The 16,759-nt window shown below is 53.2% G+C and overlaps 1 protein-coding gene across 6 annotated transcripts in view; it reads left to right on the top strand.

Moving 5' to 3' along the window:
• The window catches only part of Fmnl3 (formin-like 3), a 58,009-nt gene extending 41,367 nt beyond the window's left edge, over positions 1–16,642 (top strand). For 2 of the 6 annotated variants that reach the window (XM_005411841.2, XM_013508462.1), the window contains exons 5-27: positions 1,061–1,144; positions 4,229–4,381; positions 5,585–5,693; positions 5,853–5,929; positions 6,250–6,343; positions 7,735–7,809; positions 7,906–8,016; positions 8,335–8,484; positions 8,995–9,096; positions 10,174–10,450; positions 10,847–10,915; positions 11,005–11,129; positions 11,324–11,526; positions 12,116–12,350; positions 12,487–12,555; positions 12,674–12,754; positions 12,855–12,984; positions 13,602–13,762; positions 14,083–14,184; positions 14,515–14,607; positions 14,806–14,929; positions 15,050–15,166; positions 15,721–15,806. In XM_005411841.2, coding sequence (XP_005411898.1) covers positions 1,061–1,144; positions 4,229–4,381; positions 5,585–5,693; positions 5,853–5,929; positions 6,250–6,343; positions 7,735–7,809; positions 7,906–8,016; positions 8,335–8,484; positions 8,995–9,096; positions 10,174–10,450; positions 10,847–10,915; positions 11,005–11,129; positions 11,324–11,526; positions 12,116–12,350; positions 12,487–12,555; positions 12,674–12,754; positions 12,855–12,984; positions 13,602–13,762; positions 14,083–14,184; positions 14,515–14,607; positions 14,806–14,929; positions 15,050–15,141 — 2,716 coding nt within the window. In that variant the 3' untranslated portion in view covers positions 15,142–15,166; positions 15,721–15,806. Of the gene's footprint in view, positions 1–1,060; positions 1,145–4,228; positions 4,382–5,584; positions 5,694–5,852; positions 5,930–6,249; positions 6,344–7,734; positions 7,810–7,905; positions 8,017–8,334; positions 8,485–8,994; positions 9,097–10,173; positions 10,451–10,846; positions 10,916–11,004; positions 11,130–11,323; positions 11,527–12,115; positions 12,351–12,486; positions 12,556–12,673; positions 12,755–12,854; positions 12,985–13,601; positions 13,763–14,082; positions 14,185–14,514; positions 14,608–14,805; positions 14,930–15,049; positions 15,167–15,720 lie in introns of all 6 variants that reach the window. The other 4 variants (XM_013508461.1, XM_005411842.2, XM_005411843.2 and 1 more) reach the window with 4 other exon arrangements.
• Positions 16,643–16,759: the final 117 nt, after the last annotated feature.

The following is a 16,759-nucleotide window of genomic DNA, read 5'->3' as shown; positions in this document are numbered from 1 at the left end:
TTTACCTGCCTGCCTTTCTGGCTGAGGGGCCACATGTCCTCAGTGTGACTCTGAGTCTGGAGTTCTGGAGTTCCTTGAGCTCCCAATCATTCCACTAGCCTTTTCCAGTTCTGCCAGATTTGCTCTGGCCTTTTTTCTTTTCTTTTTTTTAAGTGGTCTTTTGAGATAGGGTCTCACTGTGCAGTTCAGGCTGGCCTGGAGCTCACTTTGTTGCCCAGGCTGGTCTTAAACTTGTAACGATCCTCCTGCCTCAGCTTCCTGAGCGCTGGGATTATAGGCGTGCGCCACCATGCCCGGCTGCTCTGTTTTAAACACAGAACTCCCACATCCTTTTTTGCTCGTTGCTTTCCAAAACTGCTACCCTTGAGCTCAGTGAAGAGACTTTGGCCCAGTAAGCCTCTGTCCCAGAGCCCTCTTTATCCTGTTATATTAACTGACACTTTAATCACGCTGTGGACTTGCTGGCTGTGTAAAGCACATGTCTGGGGCTTGGGAGATACCAGGTCTGTCGTAAATGCTCTGGAGGACTCCACAATTCTTCCAGCCAACACTGAGCAGGGGCAGTGTGCCTAGCCTTGTGCTATACCTGAGGGATACAAAAAACGATTGAGCTAGGACCCTATCCCATATGGGGAGAGTACCTGGCCACTTACTTGACAAGTGTGTTCATGATAAAGTAAGTGGTATTGAAAGGACCTGTCCCTAGCTACTCTGCCTGAGGAAAGTCCAGGCTGCTGGCTCATGGATTTTGGTCTTCAGAATTTTCCTAGTGTGGTTGTAGATTGCAGAAGGATCCAGAGGGGTGTATTACTGGGTCAGAGACCCCTCACCCTCCATGCACTTTAATTTTTTTGTCTTTTTTTTTTTTTTCCTGAGACAGGGTCCTGCTATGCAGTTCAGGCTGGCCTTGACTCACTTTGTAGCCCAGGCTGGTCTTGAACTTGCAATGATCCTCCTGCCTCAGCCTCCCGAGTGCTGGGATTACAGGCATGTGCTACCATGCCCAGCTCCTCCATGCACTTTAGCAGACCCCTTCCCCTATGTTCTCCTGTGTCTGCAGGTGGGTGAGGGAGTTTCTAAATGATGAAAACAAAGGCCTGGATGTCCTGGTGGATTACCTGTCCTTTGCGCAGTGTTCCGTCATGTGAGTACCACCTGGGGCCAAAGGAAGGGACTCGTTGGGGAGGGTAGAGCCCCATTCTACTCAGAGAGGAAAGTTAAAACTGTAACAAGTGAAGGTGGGAACAGGCATCCCAGGACAGGAGAAATAGCCCAGGAGCGATGTAGAATGGACGGGAAAGCCAAGGGGACGTCTGGGGATCAGCGAAGACTGACCCGTTGGCTGGAATAGACGGTGTGTTTGGGGAGCAGGAAGAGTGGTGTGGAAGGGGGGTTTGGCATCAGAACCCAAGGACCCAATGTGAGGCTAGGGCAGGCAATCCAAGGTAAGGTCCTGGCTACCGGGAGAGATGCCTTGATGGGATCCATCCATCTCTGGAGAACTGAGTCTTGGTGAAGCAGCTGTGGGTCCCCAGAAGTGAATGTTTTACTCCAGGTCATTGTTGAACCCATATTCTTTGACCTGGCCTGACAGATGAAGCATTTGGGAGCTTTGGGCAGGCAGGGGGCTTGGAGGCGACCAGAAGCGAGTTAGGACAGGTGAGGTATAGTGCAGAGAACAAGGTCTTTCAAGCAGACAGAGTCAGGTTTGGGCCTCAGGTATAGCTTGTACTGGCTGTGTGACCACAAGCACATTTGTCCTCTTCTGTAAGAGGAGGTCTTCATTCCAGGGTTGTAAGGATTAATTGATGATGTGTGTGACCACTTAGGATTTGGAACATCTTCGGTCTTTACTGTGGTAGAGGCCTTATTGCTCATTTTATTATTCAAGGTGGTATGCTTTATCATAATTTCCTGACTTTATAGAAAGATAGATGACAATAATAGTAAACAAAGTAGCCCTAGATGCTGGGTGTGGTGGTGCACGCCTGTAATCCCAGCACTCGGAGGCTGAGGCAGGAGGATCTTTGCAAGTTCAAGACCAGCCTGGGCTACAAAGTGAGCTCAAGGCCAGCCTGAACTACATAGTGAAACCTTGTCTTAAAAAAAGACAAAAAACAAAAAACAACTAATACGTTTTTGTGTTTGTTTTTTTGAGATAGGGTCTCGCTATGCGAGAAAAAAAGTAGCCCTAGATAAATGAACCCTTGGAAGAGTAATCATCCCAGTTGGCTTACGATTTGCCCAGCGCCAAAAGTCCCGTGTCCAAGGAAACTGGTCCGTCCTGGACCTTGGCCGTCACCTAGACTTTCAGTTTCTTACTGTCTGCCCTTTGGCTGTTCTTTGTCTGGCAGATCTTCAGTCTCCTCTCCTGGGGCACGAACTGATGCCTGTCGTAGGTTGGCCTCCCTGTCACCTTTTCCAAGCGATGCTCTGTTAAAGTCAAGTGTGAACCACTCCCTGTTCCCATCCCTGTAGAAATCATACCTTGTGATCTTTGGATCCCTTTAAATATTCTTTTTATAGAAATAAATGAAAAATCTATGCTGAAGTTTTTTTTTTTTTTTAATTCAGACCTTTTATAGTAAAAGGATGTAAGGTGATTTTTCCTAATAAGCCTATCTTATTTGAAAAGGCAAACAAATCCCAGCTGCTTTAAACCAAGAATATACTGCAGCCTCAGTAGTATCCATGGCAGTATACTGTTTTAAGAAGAAACAGAGCGTATATGTTCTGGGAGAGTTTGGGGGAAAGGGGTGAGGCCAAGGAGAGTTTGAGAGAAGACATTTATTTGAAAGCTGCCTGTCCAGTGCTCAGGGGTGCTGTTACTGATGGAAAGCTACCAGCAAGCTGTCTGCCCGAGAGACAGAGTCCTCTGATGTCTACTGGAGAGCCCCACTGACCACCTCCTGATTGTCGTGGCAATGATGCCTCCTCCACTTGCTATGAAATGTTTGGGCATTGCAGATACTGCTTCCTGTTCCAGAAAGCCCTGGTCTCTGTGCCTTTGACCAGAGCCTTGCTCTGTGGGGAGAGGAACTTATGGGAGACGCTTTCCCTAGAAAAAATAACTTGTGGCCCACAAATATCCTTTAGTGGCCCACAGATGCAGAGGACAGGGAGTGAGATTGCTTCTCAGCTTCTGAAGGGGTGCACCCAACTGGGAGTGTGTAAGAAAAGGCCCTGTAAGTTCCTGATCTTGGCTGTGATCTGCCATATTGCTAATGGTGGGAGACATGTGATTCCAGAAGCAGGAATTGAGAAACTATCCTCACTGCGAGCAGGGCTAGACTGAGCTCCTTCGTCCGGTCTCAACCTTCAATTTCTTCCCTCAGGGAAGTGGAAGCCCAAGGAGCCTCTATATTAGGAAAACCTAGAAACACCTCAAGTAGCTAATCATAAAAAACCTCATTTTAAAACCCTGTGCTAGGCCAGATGTGGTGGCACGTGCCTGTAATCCCTGTACTTGAGAGGCTGAGGAAGGAAGATCGCTGAATTTAAGGGCAGCCTGTGCTACATAGCAAGACCTCGTCTCAAAGAACAAAAACAAAAAAGCACTACGGGAGCTGGGGTAGCTTAGTGGTAGAGTGCCTGTCCATGCTTGAGGCCCTGGGTTCCATCCCTAGAACCAGAAAAATTCAGTGTTGGCGTAGGGCGGGAGTACCCCTCCTAAACATAAAAGAGCATTCCGCTCTGGACTTGCCGGAGTTGTAGTTCCCTTCCATTCAGCCTGACTCAATCCAGAACAAATGGGGCTCCATCAGAACAGCGAGAGGCCTTTCGGCCACTGCTGTTGGCCAACTAGCAAGAGCCATAGTTTGTGCGTCACCCACCACCTCCTCCTTGTGGCAGATTCTCCTGTGGACCCATACCTTGAGCTGCCCCATCTGAGGCTGTGTGTGCAGGAAAAGAGCTGGTCCCTACTGCCTTCGGGCTATGGGGAGGCCACTCCTGGAGTTGCCGGCCACAGGGAGCAGAGAGCTGACCTCATAGTGTCCCATCTCTTCAGAGTCCCCATCTTCCTAAAACTTCTGGGCCTCCTCTGTGTTGGCACCCTCCTGACCAGGATTGGGTGTCTTCTGGCCAATTCTGTTCTTTCTTCTTGCTGCCTTTGCTTTTTGTTTACCCTGGAGGCCTGAAGGATGGGGGCGGGCTCAGCAGAGGGCTTGGCACAACTATTTCTGTGTATGTGCCTTTGTGTGCGCATATATGTCCTTTCGTGCTCCAGGTTTGACTTTGAGGGTCTGGAGAGTGGTGATGATGGTGCATTTGACAAGCTCCGGTCCTGGAGCAGGTCAATCGAGGACCTGCAGCCACCCAGCGCCCTTTCGGCCCCCTTCACCAACAGCCTCGCTCGCTCTGCGCGCCAGTCTGTGCTCCGGTATGTGTGCATTCGCTCTGCCCGCCTGCCTCCCACCCCAGCCCCAGCCCAGCCCAGGTCTTGGTAACCACGGTGAGTGCTCATGCTCCTCCCTCCACTCTTGCTTCCAGGCTCAGCTCTCTTGCCTTCTGCCTGCCAGTCTGTCTCTGGTCTGTCCTCTCTGTCTCCTTGACTCTGCCCAGCGGTCTGTCCTGGGTAAGTATGTGGTCCTCAGCTGTGCCACCCCATCTGGGGTTCCACTCTCTCAGCCATTCCTCCCCGGCTGCTCAGGCAGGGATCGGGCTTCACAGGCTGAACCGGGTCCTGCCTTCATGTCTGTTTCCCTCTAGCACTTGATCTGCCCGTCAGCTGCTCAGAGACCAGCTCCCACCCATCTACCTTCCTGCCCTTCCCTTCCTTTCCCTTCTTCCTTTGGGCCTTTTTTTCTCCAAGCCTGTGCACTCATTTGTCTGTGGTTTTGAAGAGCCATCCTGCTGGGAGGCAGACCGATGGACAGGATGATTCTCAGAGCCCTTGCTGCCCCCAGAGGCTGTCCTTTGGGCCCTGTAGCCCTTTCCTCAGCCCCTCTCTCAGGGCTGTGCTCTTCTGCTGTTCCTTTGGGTTTTGACCTCAGACGTTGCTTATCATTCTAGTCATGTAGGAGCATACGTGCTTCCTCTTTTCTTTCTTTTTTTTTTTTTTTTTCCATGAAAGATCATTAAGGTGTTTGAGGGGTGATGCAAGGCTAGGAGTGGCTGCCTGGCCTTCTTAAAGCTTTGGGGATCTGCTCTGCCTTTTGGAGATGCAGAAGTGGGATGAGAGACAAGATGCTTCTGCTCCATGAAAGGTGTAGAAGATGCTGCCACTAGAAGTGGGCAGAGGGAAGGCTCAGATGAGTGTCTCGCAGGGCACATTTGAAGGACTGAAAAGGCTTTGAATGCTACCGTGTGTATTTTGGAGCATCTCTGGGGTTAGGCTGGTTTGGGCACTGGTTATGAAGCTGAGATCCTGGGCAGTTGGTGACAAAGGTCTGTCCCAGGTAGGTGAACACAGGCTGACTGCCCTTCATCCTGCATCCTCTCTCTTGGCTGTTGGTACAAGATCCTCCTCTCCCCATTTCTTTCACTGCTAAGGGCCAGCCTGCAGTCTGGGCGATGGTGAGCATGCTGTGACCATTCAGCAGCAACCTCAGTCCCCACCTGACTGCCTGGCCCTCTCTCCCAGGTACAGCACTCTCCCCGGCCGCAGGGCCCTGAAGAACTCCCGCCTGGTGAGCCAGAAGGATGACGTCCATGTCTGTATCCTTTGTCTCAGAGCCATCATGAACTACCAGGTAAGGTTCTGCACTAGCCCTGGATGCTCTCCCGAACCGGGACAGCTAGCAGGCACCAGACCGTGAAAGATAGGTTTGCTGGATGGCCTATGGCCAAGGACTGCGCTGGGTTCTCCCTTCACCACCATCAGAGTCCTCCCTTTGTTCTTTTCTCCGTAGTACGGCTTCAACCTGGTCATGTCCCACCCCCACGCTGTCAATGAGATTGCACTTAGCCTCAACAACAAGAATCCAAGGTGAATTCCCCACCCCCTTTTCCAGGGCTCTGGGCATCTGGGCTCCATTTGTCCCTGACAAGTCCTTTTTGGCCTTGGGGTCCTGTAGCCAGGATCAGAGCCTTGGTTGGCTCCCTCACCTCTGCTGGAAGAATGTCCCTGGCTCCCTCTGGTCTGCACAGCAGCAAGGGCACAAGCCTTCCTCCCTGCCTGCTTTCTAAAGCCCACCCCTGCCCTTCGCCAACAAGCATTCTCCAGAGGACTCTGCCAGCTGTGGCCATGAGCTTATATGGTTGCGAGGATGGAAGCTGGGATGCTAATCTTCCTTCTTTACCCACTAGGACCAAAGCCCTGGTGCTGGAGCTCCTGGCAGCTGTGTGTTTGGTGCGAGGAGGTCATGAAATCATCCTTGCTGCCTTTGATAATTTCAAAGAGGTCAGTCTCCTGCCTGCATGTGTGTTTTTTAGCAGGGGGGAAGGCAGGGAGCCAGGAGGTAAGCACCATTACCTATAAATCTCCAGTGATTGAAAGTCCTGCTGGCTTGGCTACACAGGTTGCTCCTCAGAGCAGTGCTAGTACCAAAGCAAAACTGGAACTTGAGTCTTACTAGATCCTGTGCCAGGAAATTGGCTAAGTGTGCTGTAGGCTGCAGTGAGTAGTCCTAACTTGGCCATCATTAGAATCACCTGAGGAGCTTGCTGTGCCCCACTGCATACCCACTTGAGCCTGGGCATCTGCACTTTCCGAGACTGCACAGGTTGTTCTTAAGGGAACGTGTGAGTAGACCCTGGAGTGAGTGTGTTTGCAGGGAAAGAGAAAGATGTCTTCTCCATTGGTGAGGAGAAAAGGAGCTCTTCTGTGGAATTTCCCAAGCTCCTGGGCCTGGCTTCGAAACCCCAGTCTGCTTGAACATGGGATTCCTCGATATCCAGCCAGAGCTGTGGTTCCACCCCTTCCTTCTCTCTGGACCTCTTCCCTGACATCCATTGTTCAAGCCAGGAAATTACTCTTCCTCCCTGAAGCCCCGGGACTAAGAGGAGCCTCTGGACCCCTTTCAGCAGAGGGCTTTCCTGCACACTAAACCCCCCCCCCCCGCCACCAGTCCACCTCTGTGTCCCCTGGGACCTCAGCCTCCTGCTCAGCCCTGACCTGACTCCCTTCCCATGTCCCTTTTCTCCTTCCTTCAGTAACTGGACAGTATCAGGCCTTTGTGTGTCATATTGACCTGGCCTAAGAGGCATCTAAAGCCCAGCCTAAGGGCACAGGCTTTAGTGATTTCTCTGAATTGGGACCAGATAACTAGGGCCAGATTCCAAGTCCCAGGTTTTCTTCTATAGTGTCCAGAATAGGGAGGTGAAGGAGATATAAAAAGAATTAAGATATGTTGCCAGACATGGTGGTGGTACATGCCTGTAATCCCAGCGCTTGGAAGGCTGAGGTAGGATTGCCACAAGTTAGAGGCTACATCATGAGTTCAAGGCCAGCCTGAACTAGTGAGACCCTGTCACTCTCTTGCACACTCTCTTTTGTGCTCCCTCTCTCTGTGTGTGTCTCTTTGTCTCTGTTTCTCTTACACACACACTACACACACACACAAAGATGTGTTGTGTATATATACCAACTTCCCATGAAGAATGTAATCATTATGTATTGCAAATGTGTACTAATAAAATTTTTTAAAAAATATAGTGTCCAGAATGGCCCATTCTGTAGATAGAACTGTGGTTATACTTGGTCTGAACAAATGCCTTCCCTGGGAGTCAGTCCTCAGGGACTTGGATTCTGCTTGGGGTAGCTCCTTTCCCTGAGAAAGTTTGCTCATTCAGGTGTGTAAGGAGCTGCACCGCTTTGAGAAGCTGATGGAGTATTTCCGGAATGAGGACAGCAACATTGACTTCATGGTGAGGACGTGGCCGGGGGCAGGCACGTACCCAGTAAGGCTGTGCACGCCCTAAGGATGGGGCCGTGCTGACAGTTGTGGTGTCGTGCTTCCCCAGGTGGCCTGCATGCAGTTCATCAACATTGTGGTGCACTCTGTGGAGGACATGAACTTCCGGGTCCACCTGCAGTACGAGTTCACCAAGCTGGGGCTGGAGGAGTTCCTGCAGGTAAGCTGGCCAGTGACTGAGGTGAGGTACTTCGAGATAAAGGACCAACTTAGACGCCTCATAAAAGATGTTCCTCTTGCAAGAGCCTAGACCTGGATGCTTTTGAAACCTGCCTGGGACTCGGGTCCATCAGTAGAAGTGTCCCCCTCTAAGATGGCTGATAGCTCCTTGCAGACCTGAATGACTGATGAGGCCAGCAGCAGGAGGTCCCTGTGTGCTTCAGAAAGGGGGAGTGAAGGGTAACCACAACTAAGATTTCCCAGGATGCTCCCCCTGACCCTTTTGGCAGCCCCAATTACTACTATGCTTTTCTCCCAGAAGTCAAGGCACACAGAGAGTGAGAAGCTGCAGGTGCAAATCCAGGCATACCTCGACAACGTGTTTGATGTAGGGGGTTTGTTGGAGGATGCTGAGACCAAGAATGTGGCCCTGGAAAAGGTGGAGGAGCTGGAGGAGCATGTATCTCATGTATGTGGCCTTCTTTGCCTGCTGTGGAGGGTTGGGACATCTGAGTTCCAGAATCTTCTTTTTTTTTTTTTTTTGGTACCGGGAATTGAACTCAGGACCTTGCACTTGCTAGGCAGGCGCTTGTGCCACTGAGCTATATCTGCAGCCCTGAGTTCCAGAATCTTGAGCTGACCCATTTGCCTCCAGATTGGAAGGGTTTAGGACCCACAGGGGCTCTCGAGAGTGTGCTGTGGGCTGAGCTACTGAATATTCACCCATTGGAACACACATTGACCTCCAGGGCTGGGCTTGAGGTAACCATAGACTTGGGACAGATTGCTGTCTCCTGTCTTGTATCTGTTGCTTTTCATATGGTGTCAGACCCTGGGCCCGTGGCAGTGATTTGGGAAAAGCCACCTGACCAAATTGCCTTTGGCGCCTTGGAGGTTTGGGCCCAGATCTGACCATTCTGGTTATGCTGAGTGCTCACATTTTAGGGATAGTACTGAATCTGCCCTTCCCTTCCTGCAGCTCACAGAGAAGCTTCTAGACCTGGAGAATGAGAACATGATGCGGGTGGCAGAGCTAGAGAAGCAGCTGCTCCAGCGGGAGAAGGAGCTGGAGAACATCAAGGTATCAAGTAATCCCAGGAAGAGGCCCTGACTGACTGTGGGCTCCAGTGCCTCAGGACCTTGCTTCTCCCTCTTGGGTCATGTCAAGGCAAGGGGTGTGTGTGTGGAGGGGTCAGGGTTTTCTCACTGAGGTACACTGTCAGCCTTTTAAAAGTTTTTTCAAAAAATTTTGAGACACGGTCTCTCTAAATTGCCCAGGTGCTAGGCTCAAAATTGGAATCCTCCTGCATCAACCCGAGTTCTGGGATTACAAGCATGTGCCACCACTCCTAACTTTAAAGAAAAAATCTTGATTTACCCTTTAGGTACTCAGATAAGGTGGGCTGGGGATTTCACCCCATTTTTTATTTGGGGAGGGAAGCTGAAGCCACAGAGAAGAGGTGGGAATGGAGGAGGTATCCACGGCCACCTTTGGAGTCCAGTCCCGGCTGGTGCCTCCCATCTCACTCTGGGGCTCTCCCCTCACTGTGGTCCTCTGTCCCTGCTTTCTGAGCAGGGGCAGGGTAGCCCAGGTGCTCTGGCTGTTTGTTAGGTTGTCTACCAGGTATCCTAAGTCAGGAGGGTAAGTACACCTCATATTCAGTCTTTGTTCCCATGCCTACCTTTTCTTCCAGGGGAACACAGGCTGCCTCCATTGGGCCCAGCCCCTGCTAAGGGCGGTATCTGGGGCTGTAGAAAATAGAGAGATGGCTAAGACAGGGCCTGTCCATGGGGCTTCCAAGTGAGCGACAAATCAAGACCAAATGAAATAAGAGCATTGAGGCCCTGTGGAGAGAGCAGCTGTGTCAGACTGGCAGTGGCCAAAGAGTTTCACAGTTATCCTTTTCCCTGGCCCTTGAGGGGCCCATGCCGTGAGAACGGGTAGAGGGAAGAACTCAGAGTGCCTGGGAAGGCAGGTCGGCTCTTCTGCTCACCACTTCTGTTCTGCTGCACCAATTTCCCCTGGTCCCCACCTGGAATTCTGCTCCAAGTACCCTCACGAAGACCATAGTTGATTGTCCCTCAGGTAGGAATTATCACTCCTAGAGGTAAAGACTACGAGTCCACTGTTTCCTCAGTGGCACTGTCTGCTTGACAGGAGACATATGAGAACACAAGCCACCAGGTACACACCCTCCGGAGGCTCATTAAGGAGAAGGAAGAGGCCTTCCAGCGCCGATGCCACCTGGAACCAAGTGTCCGCGGCCTGGAGTCCATGGGAGAGGCCCTGGCCAGAGTAGGCCCTGCAGAGCTGAGTGAAGGTGGACCACCCTCTGACATGGACCTGCTGGCCCCTGGCACACCTGCTGAGGAGGCCCTTCCTCTGCCTCCACCCCCAGCTCCGCCCTTGCCGCCACCCCCACCGCCATTACCAGGTAACTGGGACTCCTGGTCTTTAGGGACAGCCTCACCGTGGAGCCAAAACTCTAGTAAGGGATCAGCTGGGAAATGGCATCATTTGAGGGCTGGAAGAATTTTAGGTCGGGGTGGGAGGGGTGAGGGAGGGTCCAGATCGAGGAAGCTCAGATTGCTAGCACAGGTGTGAGGGCAGCTGTAGCCTGCTCCTAAGTGCTCTCAAGACAGCAGAGGAGAGGTGCAGACCGGGCAGGAGAACTTGGTCAGAGACCAACACCAGCCCCTCATCAGGTAGGACTCCTGGGGGAAGCTTGAGCAGAGTTCACAAAGCCTGAGGGTCTTAAAGGAAAACAGGCAGAGGGATGGGAAGCCTAGGAAAAATCTTGTGACTCTGGTGCAATTTCTTCTTCCCCTAGACAAGTGTCCCCCAGCTCCACCTCTCCCAGGTGCTGCACCCTCTGTGGTCTTGACAGTGGGCTTGTCTGGTGAGTGTCTCCAAGGCTCTGGGTATGGCTAGTGGGTTCAGGGGAGTATGCCCTTGGTCCCTGCCTCACTCACCCTATTTCCAAACCAGCCATTCGCATTAAGAAACCTATCAAGACCAAGTTCCGGCTACCCGTCTTCAACTGGACAGCACTGAAACCCAATCAGATCAGTGGCACTGTCTTTAGTGAACTTGATGATGAGAAGATTTTGGAGGTGACAGGGTCTGGGGCCCAGAGAGGTGGGCTTGGGGGCTGGGATCCAAGTTGCACCTTTTAGCCAGATTCTCTGGACTTGGAAAAGTCCAGTGTCAGCTTTGAGAGTCAGAGCTGGCACCATGCTGGGCATAACACCAGTCAGTCCTCTCATAGTGTGAAGCTGTAGCATTTTCCCTTGTCTGCTCCTGGTAGGACTTGGACCTGGACAAGTTTGAGGAATTGTTTAAGACAAAAGCACAGGGCCCTGCACTTGACCTCATCTGCTCCAAGAACAAGACAGCACAAAAGGCTGCCAGCAAAGTGACCCTATTGGAAGCCAACCGTGCCAAGAACCTGGCCATCACTCTTCGCAAGGCTGGCCGCTCCGCAGAGGAGATCTGCAGGGCCATCCACACGTGAGGCTCCTACTTACCTGGCCCTGGTCCCCAGCCAGTTGGCAGCCCAGTTCTCCACCCAGAAGCCTGGCTTTCCCTAAATTCTAGTGCTCCTGATGGGAATCCATCACACCCCTCAGCCATCCACTGGCATGACCAGGAGTGACTGGGTACCGGGCAGCATTGTATGAGGTGCTAGAGATCCACCCTCACCTTACCCAAGGGAGCCCCTAGACTAGGGAGGATGGTGCAGCACACTGAGTAATGACACCAAGCTGGCAGAGTATAGGAGGTGAGAGCCACAGGACTGAGCGAGGTGATCAAGGTGGGCTTCCCAGAACAAGTACTTCTCAACTGGGTCTGAGGAAGTGCACGTTAGCCCAGTTCAGGGCTCAGAGGGAGGAGTGTGGTGCCTTGGATACTGAAAATAGAATCTGGCTTTAGTGTAGGAAGGGAAGTAGGAGAGACAGGGCGGAGAGGTGGGCAGAAGTCCTACAGGTACTTCGTCCTGCTTAGGTACTTGGACCTCACCATAGATGAAGAGGAGAGACATCACCAGGCAGCATGGAGGTCCCCAGAACCAGCTCCAGATATCTTCTCTCCTACACAGGTTTGACCTGCAGACACTACCTGTGGACTTTGTGGAGTGCTTGATGCGCTTCCTGCCCACAGAGGCTGAGGTGAAGCTGCTGCGGCAATATGAGCGTGAGCGGCAGCCCCTGGAGGAGCTGGCAGCCGAGGACCGCTTCATGCTGCTCTTCAGCAAGGTGGAGCGGCTGACCCAGCGAATGGCTGGCATGGCCTTCCTGGGCAACTTTCAGGACAACCTGCAGATGCTCACACCGGTACAGCTCTCGTCTGAATCCCTCCCCTGAACTGTGGTTCTCTGATGCTGCCCCTTCCACCTCTGTCCTTCCAGCCCCTCCCTCACTTTACCCCATTGGCCAGCCTGGCTGACGGAGGTGTCATCTCTTCTTCCAGCAACTCAATGCCATCATCGCAGCCTCTGCCTCTGTCAAGTCCTCACAGAAGCTGAAGCAGATGCTGGAGGTGGGGAAGAGTGGCTGGGGTACTGGTGGTTCCTAGGTCCTGCTGAGCGACTGGGGCAATAAGGAGAGGAGCAGGACCTCGGATGTGGCCTGACCTCCCCCACGCATCTTTTGGACAGATCATACTTGCTCTGGGGAACTACATGAACAGCAGCAAGCGAGGAGCTGTGTATGGCTTCAAACTCCAAAGCCTGGATCTGGTAAGGTGGTGGGGGCAGCTTGGGCAGGAAGCCTAGGGGCAGTGCTGGTAAAGCCGGCATGTTAACTCTCTGGCACTGTCCCTCTTCCTCTCCCTCCCAGCTGCTGGACACAAAGTCCACTGACCGGAAGATGACACTGCTGCATTTCATTGCCTTGACGGTGAAGGAAAAATACCCAGACCTGACCAACTTCTGGCATGAGCTACACTTCGTGGAGAAAGCTGCAGCGGGTAAGGAGAGCTTGGCTAGGTATGCCTGTTCTCATGTCCAGCCTAGGACAGTCCCAAGAAACTGAGGAGAGGGAACACTTGGGTCCATTTCGCTGACTTTTGGCTTCTGCTTCAAAGCTTTCCACTAGAGCCATGCATGAGCAAGGGCTGCCATGGAGGGAGCCCTCCAAGGGACACTAGGCCCAGCCCAGCCCTTCCCAGCAAGGTGCCACGGGAGCAGGGAGAGCTCTTTACTCCCAACCCCTTCAAGCTCACTCAGAAAGACTGTTTCCTACATGTGTGCAAAGTATTTAGAAAAGCCATAAAGCCCTTTATAGACAGAAGATAGCTGTTATTTCTGCCCTGGCCACGAAACTGGGACAGGCCTGAGACAGCTCCACTTTGAAGACCAGCAGCCTCTGTGGCTTCCCTTCTGGGTCTTGTTCTTTGGGGCTGAGAGCTCACAGCTTCTACTTCTTTCCCTGCCACTGTGGGAGCCTCGGCTGCCTGATACACACTTTGCTCCCACACGGTGTGACCACCTGCCGAGCAAGAGGGCGAATTTGCTGTAGCCCTGGGCTGGGAGGTGGGCATGTCACCTGCTGGGCAGGCCTCAAACGGGCCTCTGGTGACCACAGTGTCCCTGGAGAATGTGCTGCTAGATGTGAAGGAGCTGGGCCGGGGCATGGAGCTGATCCGGCGGGAATGCAGCATTCATGACAACAGCGTCCTTCGGAGCTTCCTCAGCACCAATGAAGGCAAACTGGACAAGCTCCAGCGTGATGCCAAGACAGCGGAGGCAAGCAAGGGGTGGAGGAAGGGGCGGGAGCAGCCTGGGCCAAGCACCAGGCCTGTCTACGTGGGCCTGCCTCAGGTTCTTTATCAGGCAGCAGACCAACTAGTGTGGGGAATAAGGACTTGGTGGGGGTGGTGACTGCCTCTGGAGACACGTGCTCTTCAGAGCTTTGGGGACCCTGCATCCTGTCCAGCTCCCAGGGCCTTAGTGGTTGGTTTCCTCTCTTCAGCCCTGGGCTGTTTTTGGTGGCCCTTGTGTCCCTGGTGTGGGAGCTGGGCTTCGACTTCGTGCCAGCCTGAGCCCTTCTCCTGCCCCTTTCTCAGGAAGCCTACAATGCAGTTGTGTGCTACTTTGGTGAGAGTCCCAAGACCACACCTCCTTCTGTATTCTTCCCAGTATTTGTCCGATTCATTCGTTCCTATAAGGTAAGCTGGAGAGAGGATTTAAAGAGGAGTTAGGCTGACAGAAAGCTGGTTGGGGCACTGGTTGGTCTTGGGCTTCAAGTCTGGGCCTTTTCCAACTCCTCTGAGTCCTGGGGAGGAGCAATGGATGCTGGCGACAGGCCTCTTAGCTGTGAACTGGTGGGCAGGGTGGGGGCCCAGCCCCTTCCTGTCATTGTTAGGGGCAGGAAGTGCCCCCTCCAGAGGGTGGCCACCTGGGGTTAGCTGGTCCCATTGCCACCCACTCTTCCATCCTCAGTGTCAGCCCCTCCCCTCGCAGCCTGTGTAAGCCTCAGCCCCATCTATGGTTCTTAGGAAGCAGAACAAGAGAATGAAGCCCGCAAGAAGCAGGAGGAGGTAATGCGGGAGAAGCAGCTGGCTCAGGAGGCCAAGAAGCTGGATGCCAAGGTGGGTGGACCAATAGTGGGCCTGGGAGGAGCACAGAGCTAGAGAAGTAGAAAGCTGGAAAAGACAGATCCACAGGAGGCCTAAAGGCTTGAGTCCAAGGGGGTGGGGAGCAGGGCTGGGGGGCGGATTCCTAGCAGTATGCAAATGGATGTCCAGGTTGAGGGATCAAGTTAGTGATGATTCCTTCCCCCTTCAAAGACCCCATCCCAGCGCAACAAGTGGCAACAGCAGGAGCTAATTGCAGAGTTGAGGCGGCGCCAGGCTAAAGAGCACCGGCCTGTTTACGAGGGGAAGGATGGTACCATTGAAGACATCATCACAGGTATGGATGGCCCTTTCCCCTCCCTGGGACCTGGCTGTTAGGCCCAGCCTAATCGCCTTGGGCCCTACTCCCACCCAACCCACCATGAGGCCTCACCACTCTCTCTCTCCTGGGCCACAGTGCTGAAGAGTGTCCCTTTTACGGCCCGTACTGCCAAGCGGGGCTCACGCTTCTTCTGCGATGCAGCCCACCATGATGAGTCAAACTGTTAACCACCAGGGCTGGGGTCCCTGACAGGTACTGGGCACCACAGCTGCCCCTCTGCATGGCCACTTCCCCAGAGTCCTGCTGGAGCTCATGGGCACCCCCGATGCATGACTTGGAATCATCCTCTGGTGATGGGCATACCTACTTCTGCATGCTCCATGCTCCAGGAAGCATGGCTTATCCCCTGCATGTGCTCTCAGGGAAGTGGCATCTCTCCCACTAATGCTGTCATGGCTTCTACTAAGAGTCAGGCTAGGGAGCTGCAGACCAGGGTTGGGGGCTATTCCAGCACAGCCAGGACCAGGCCTATGGTTTTGATCACCTGAGGTATCCTGAGTCCCTTACCTTCCTCAGAGTTCCTTCTGAGAGCTCTGGCAGTAGCTGACGCCCAGGAACAGTCAGGTGTTCCTTGATCTCTGCTTCCTGACATCGAGGGCCTCTTTCCAGCTACAGATATTCCCACGTCTGCCCTGTCTCCTGTAGCCTCTAGTCTTCCTCAGTCCGCTTCCTGGTTGATCCTCTCTGCCCTACTGTGGCCACTCTTGAAGGCACGGTCCTGCTTAGCTGCCCTGTCCTTCCCACAGGCCTGCACTGCCAGCCCATGGTTGTTCGCCACCAGACCAGGAGTGCTGCACCACCAAGTGGCCCCCCTCGGGCCCCAGGCCCCCACTGAGACTCTTGGAGGCAGAAGTGCTTCAGCCCTCAGCCCTGCAAGTCCAGCCAGTGGACCTGAAGCCAGAGGCACAGCAGAAGCCCACGCTGTGTGCTCAGCTGTGCCACCTCAGCTCTCAGGCTGGGTCTTAGCCTGTGCCACTGTGAGCACGGGTTTATCGGGCCCTGGCACTTTCCTTGTGCCTCCAATACTGCACTTTGCCCCCACAGTCAGCATCATTTCCTGAAGGGTCACCAAGAATCAGCTGAGGGCTTGGGAAAAACATTTCTAGCTTTAGCCCACCCAGGGGCACCTAGGATTCTCCTAGAGCCCAACAGAGGAGAGGAGAAAGCCTCTCTCCCTGCTTTTTCTCCCTGTCTTGTTGCAGTCTTGTGGGCAGCCCTGGTCTAGAAGTATCCAGGCTTAAGGGGCCTGGCACCCTGCCATCTCGGATGTTTCTTACCAGAAGGGAGGCCCTTCTCTGCTAGGCCCAACCACCTGCACCCTTTTGATAAGGGTAGAGGAGCACTTCCCAGCCTACTGTCCCCCTGTCTGTTCCAGCCTAGGTGGATGCTGGCCTTACTGTGGTGGGCTGGAGAGCAAAGGCTCTCTCCACACTGGCCCCAAGACCACTACAGAAGGGCGTACCAACACTTCAGCTCCTTTCCGGAGCTAGGGGGTTTTTTGGTGGAGGGAAGGAAGCATGATCCTCACAGACCATTGGTTCAGTTCCCTGCCAGTTTCTTCTCAGTCCCTGGAAGGAAATACTGGGGCCACCTGTTTTTGTACATGTTCCCTTTTCTCTTGTATATAAACCCCATCCTTCTCTCTCTCAACAAAAGCTTGAAGCACCAGGCTGTGTCTCCTCTTTCTAGGCTAAGGGGAGGCTAAGTTGGTTGTGGGGACAGAAACCTCCGTTTTGGAGAAGATGAGCTCAGAAGCCTGGGGAAGAAGCTGACTGGGTGGTCTCT

The sequence above is a fragment of the Chinchilla lanigera genome, unplaced genomic scaffold (assembly GCF_000276665.1).
Source record: "Chinchilla lanigera isolate Chin_1 unplaced genomic scaffold, ChiLan1.0 scaffold00146, whole genome shotgun sequence".
NCBI classification, from domain to species: domain Eukaryota; kingdom Metazoa; phylum Chordata; class Mammalia; order Rodentia; family Chinchillidae; genus Chinchilla; species Chinchilla lanigera.
Note: the sequence above shows the minus strand (reverse complement) of the source record. Positions and strands in the feature narration are given on the sequence as shown.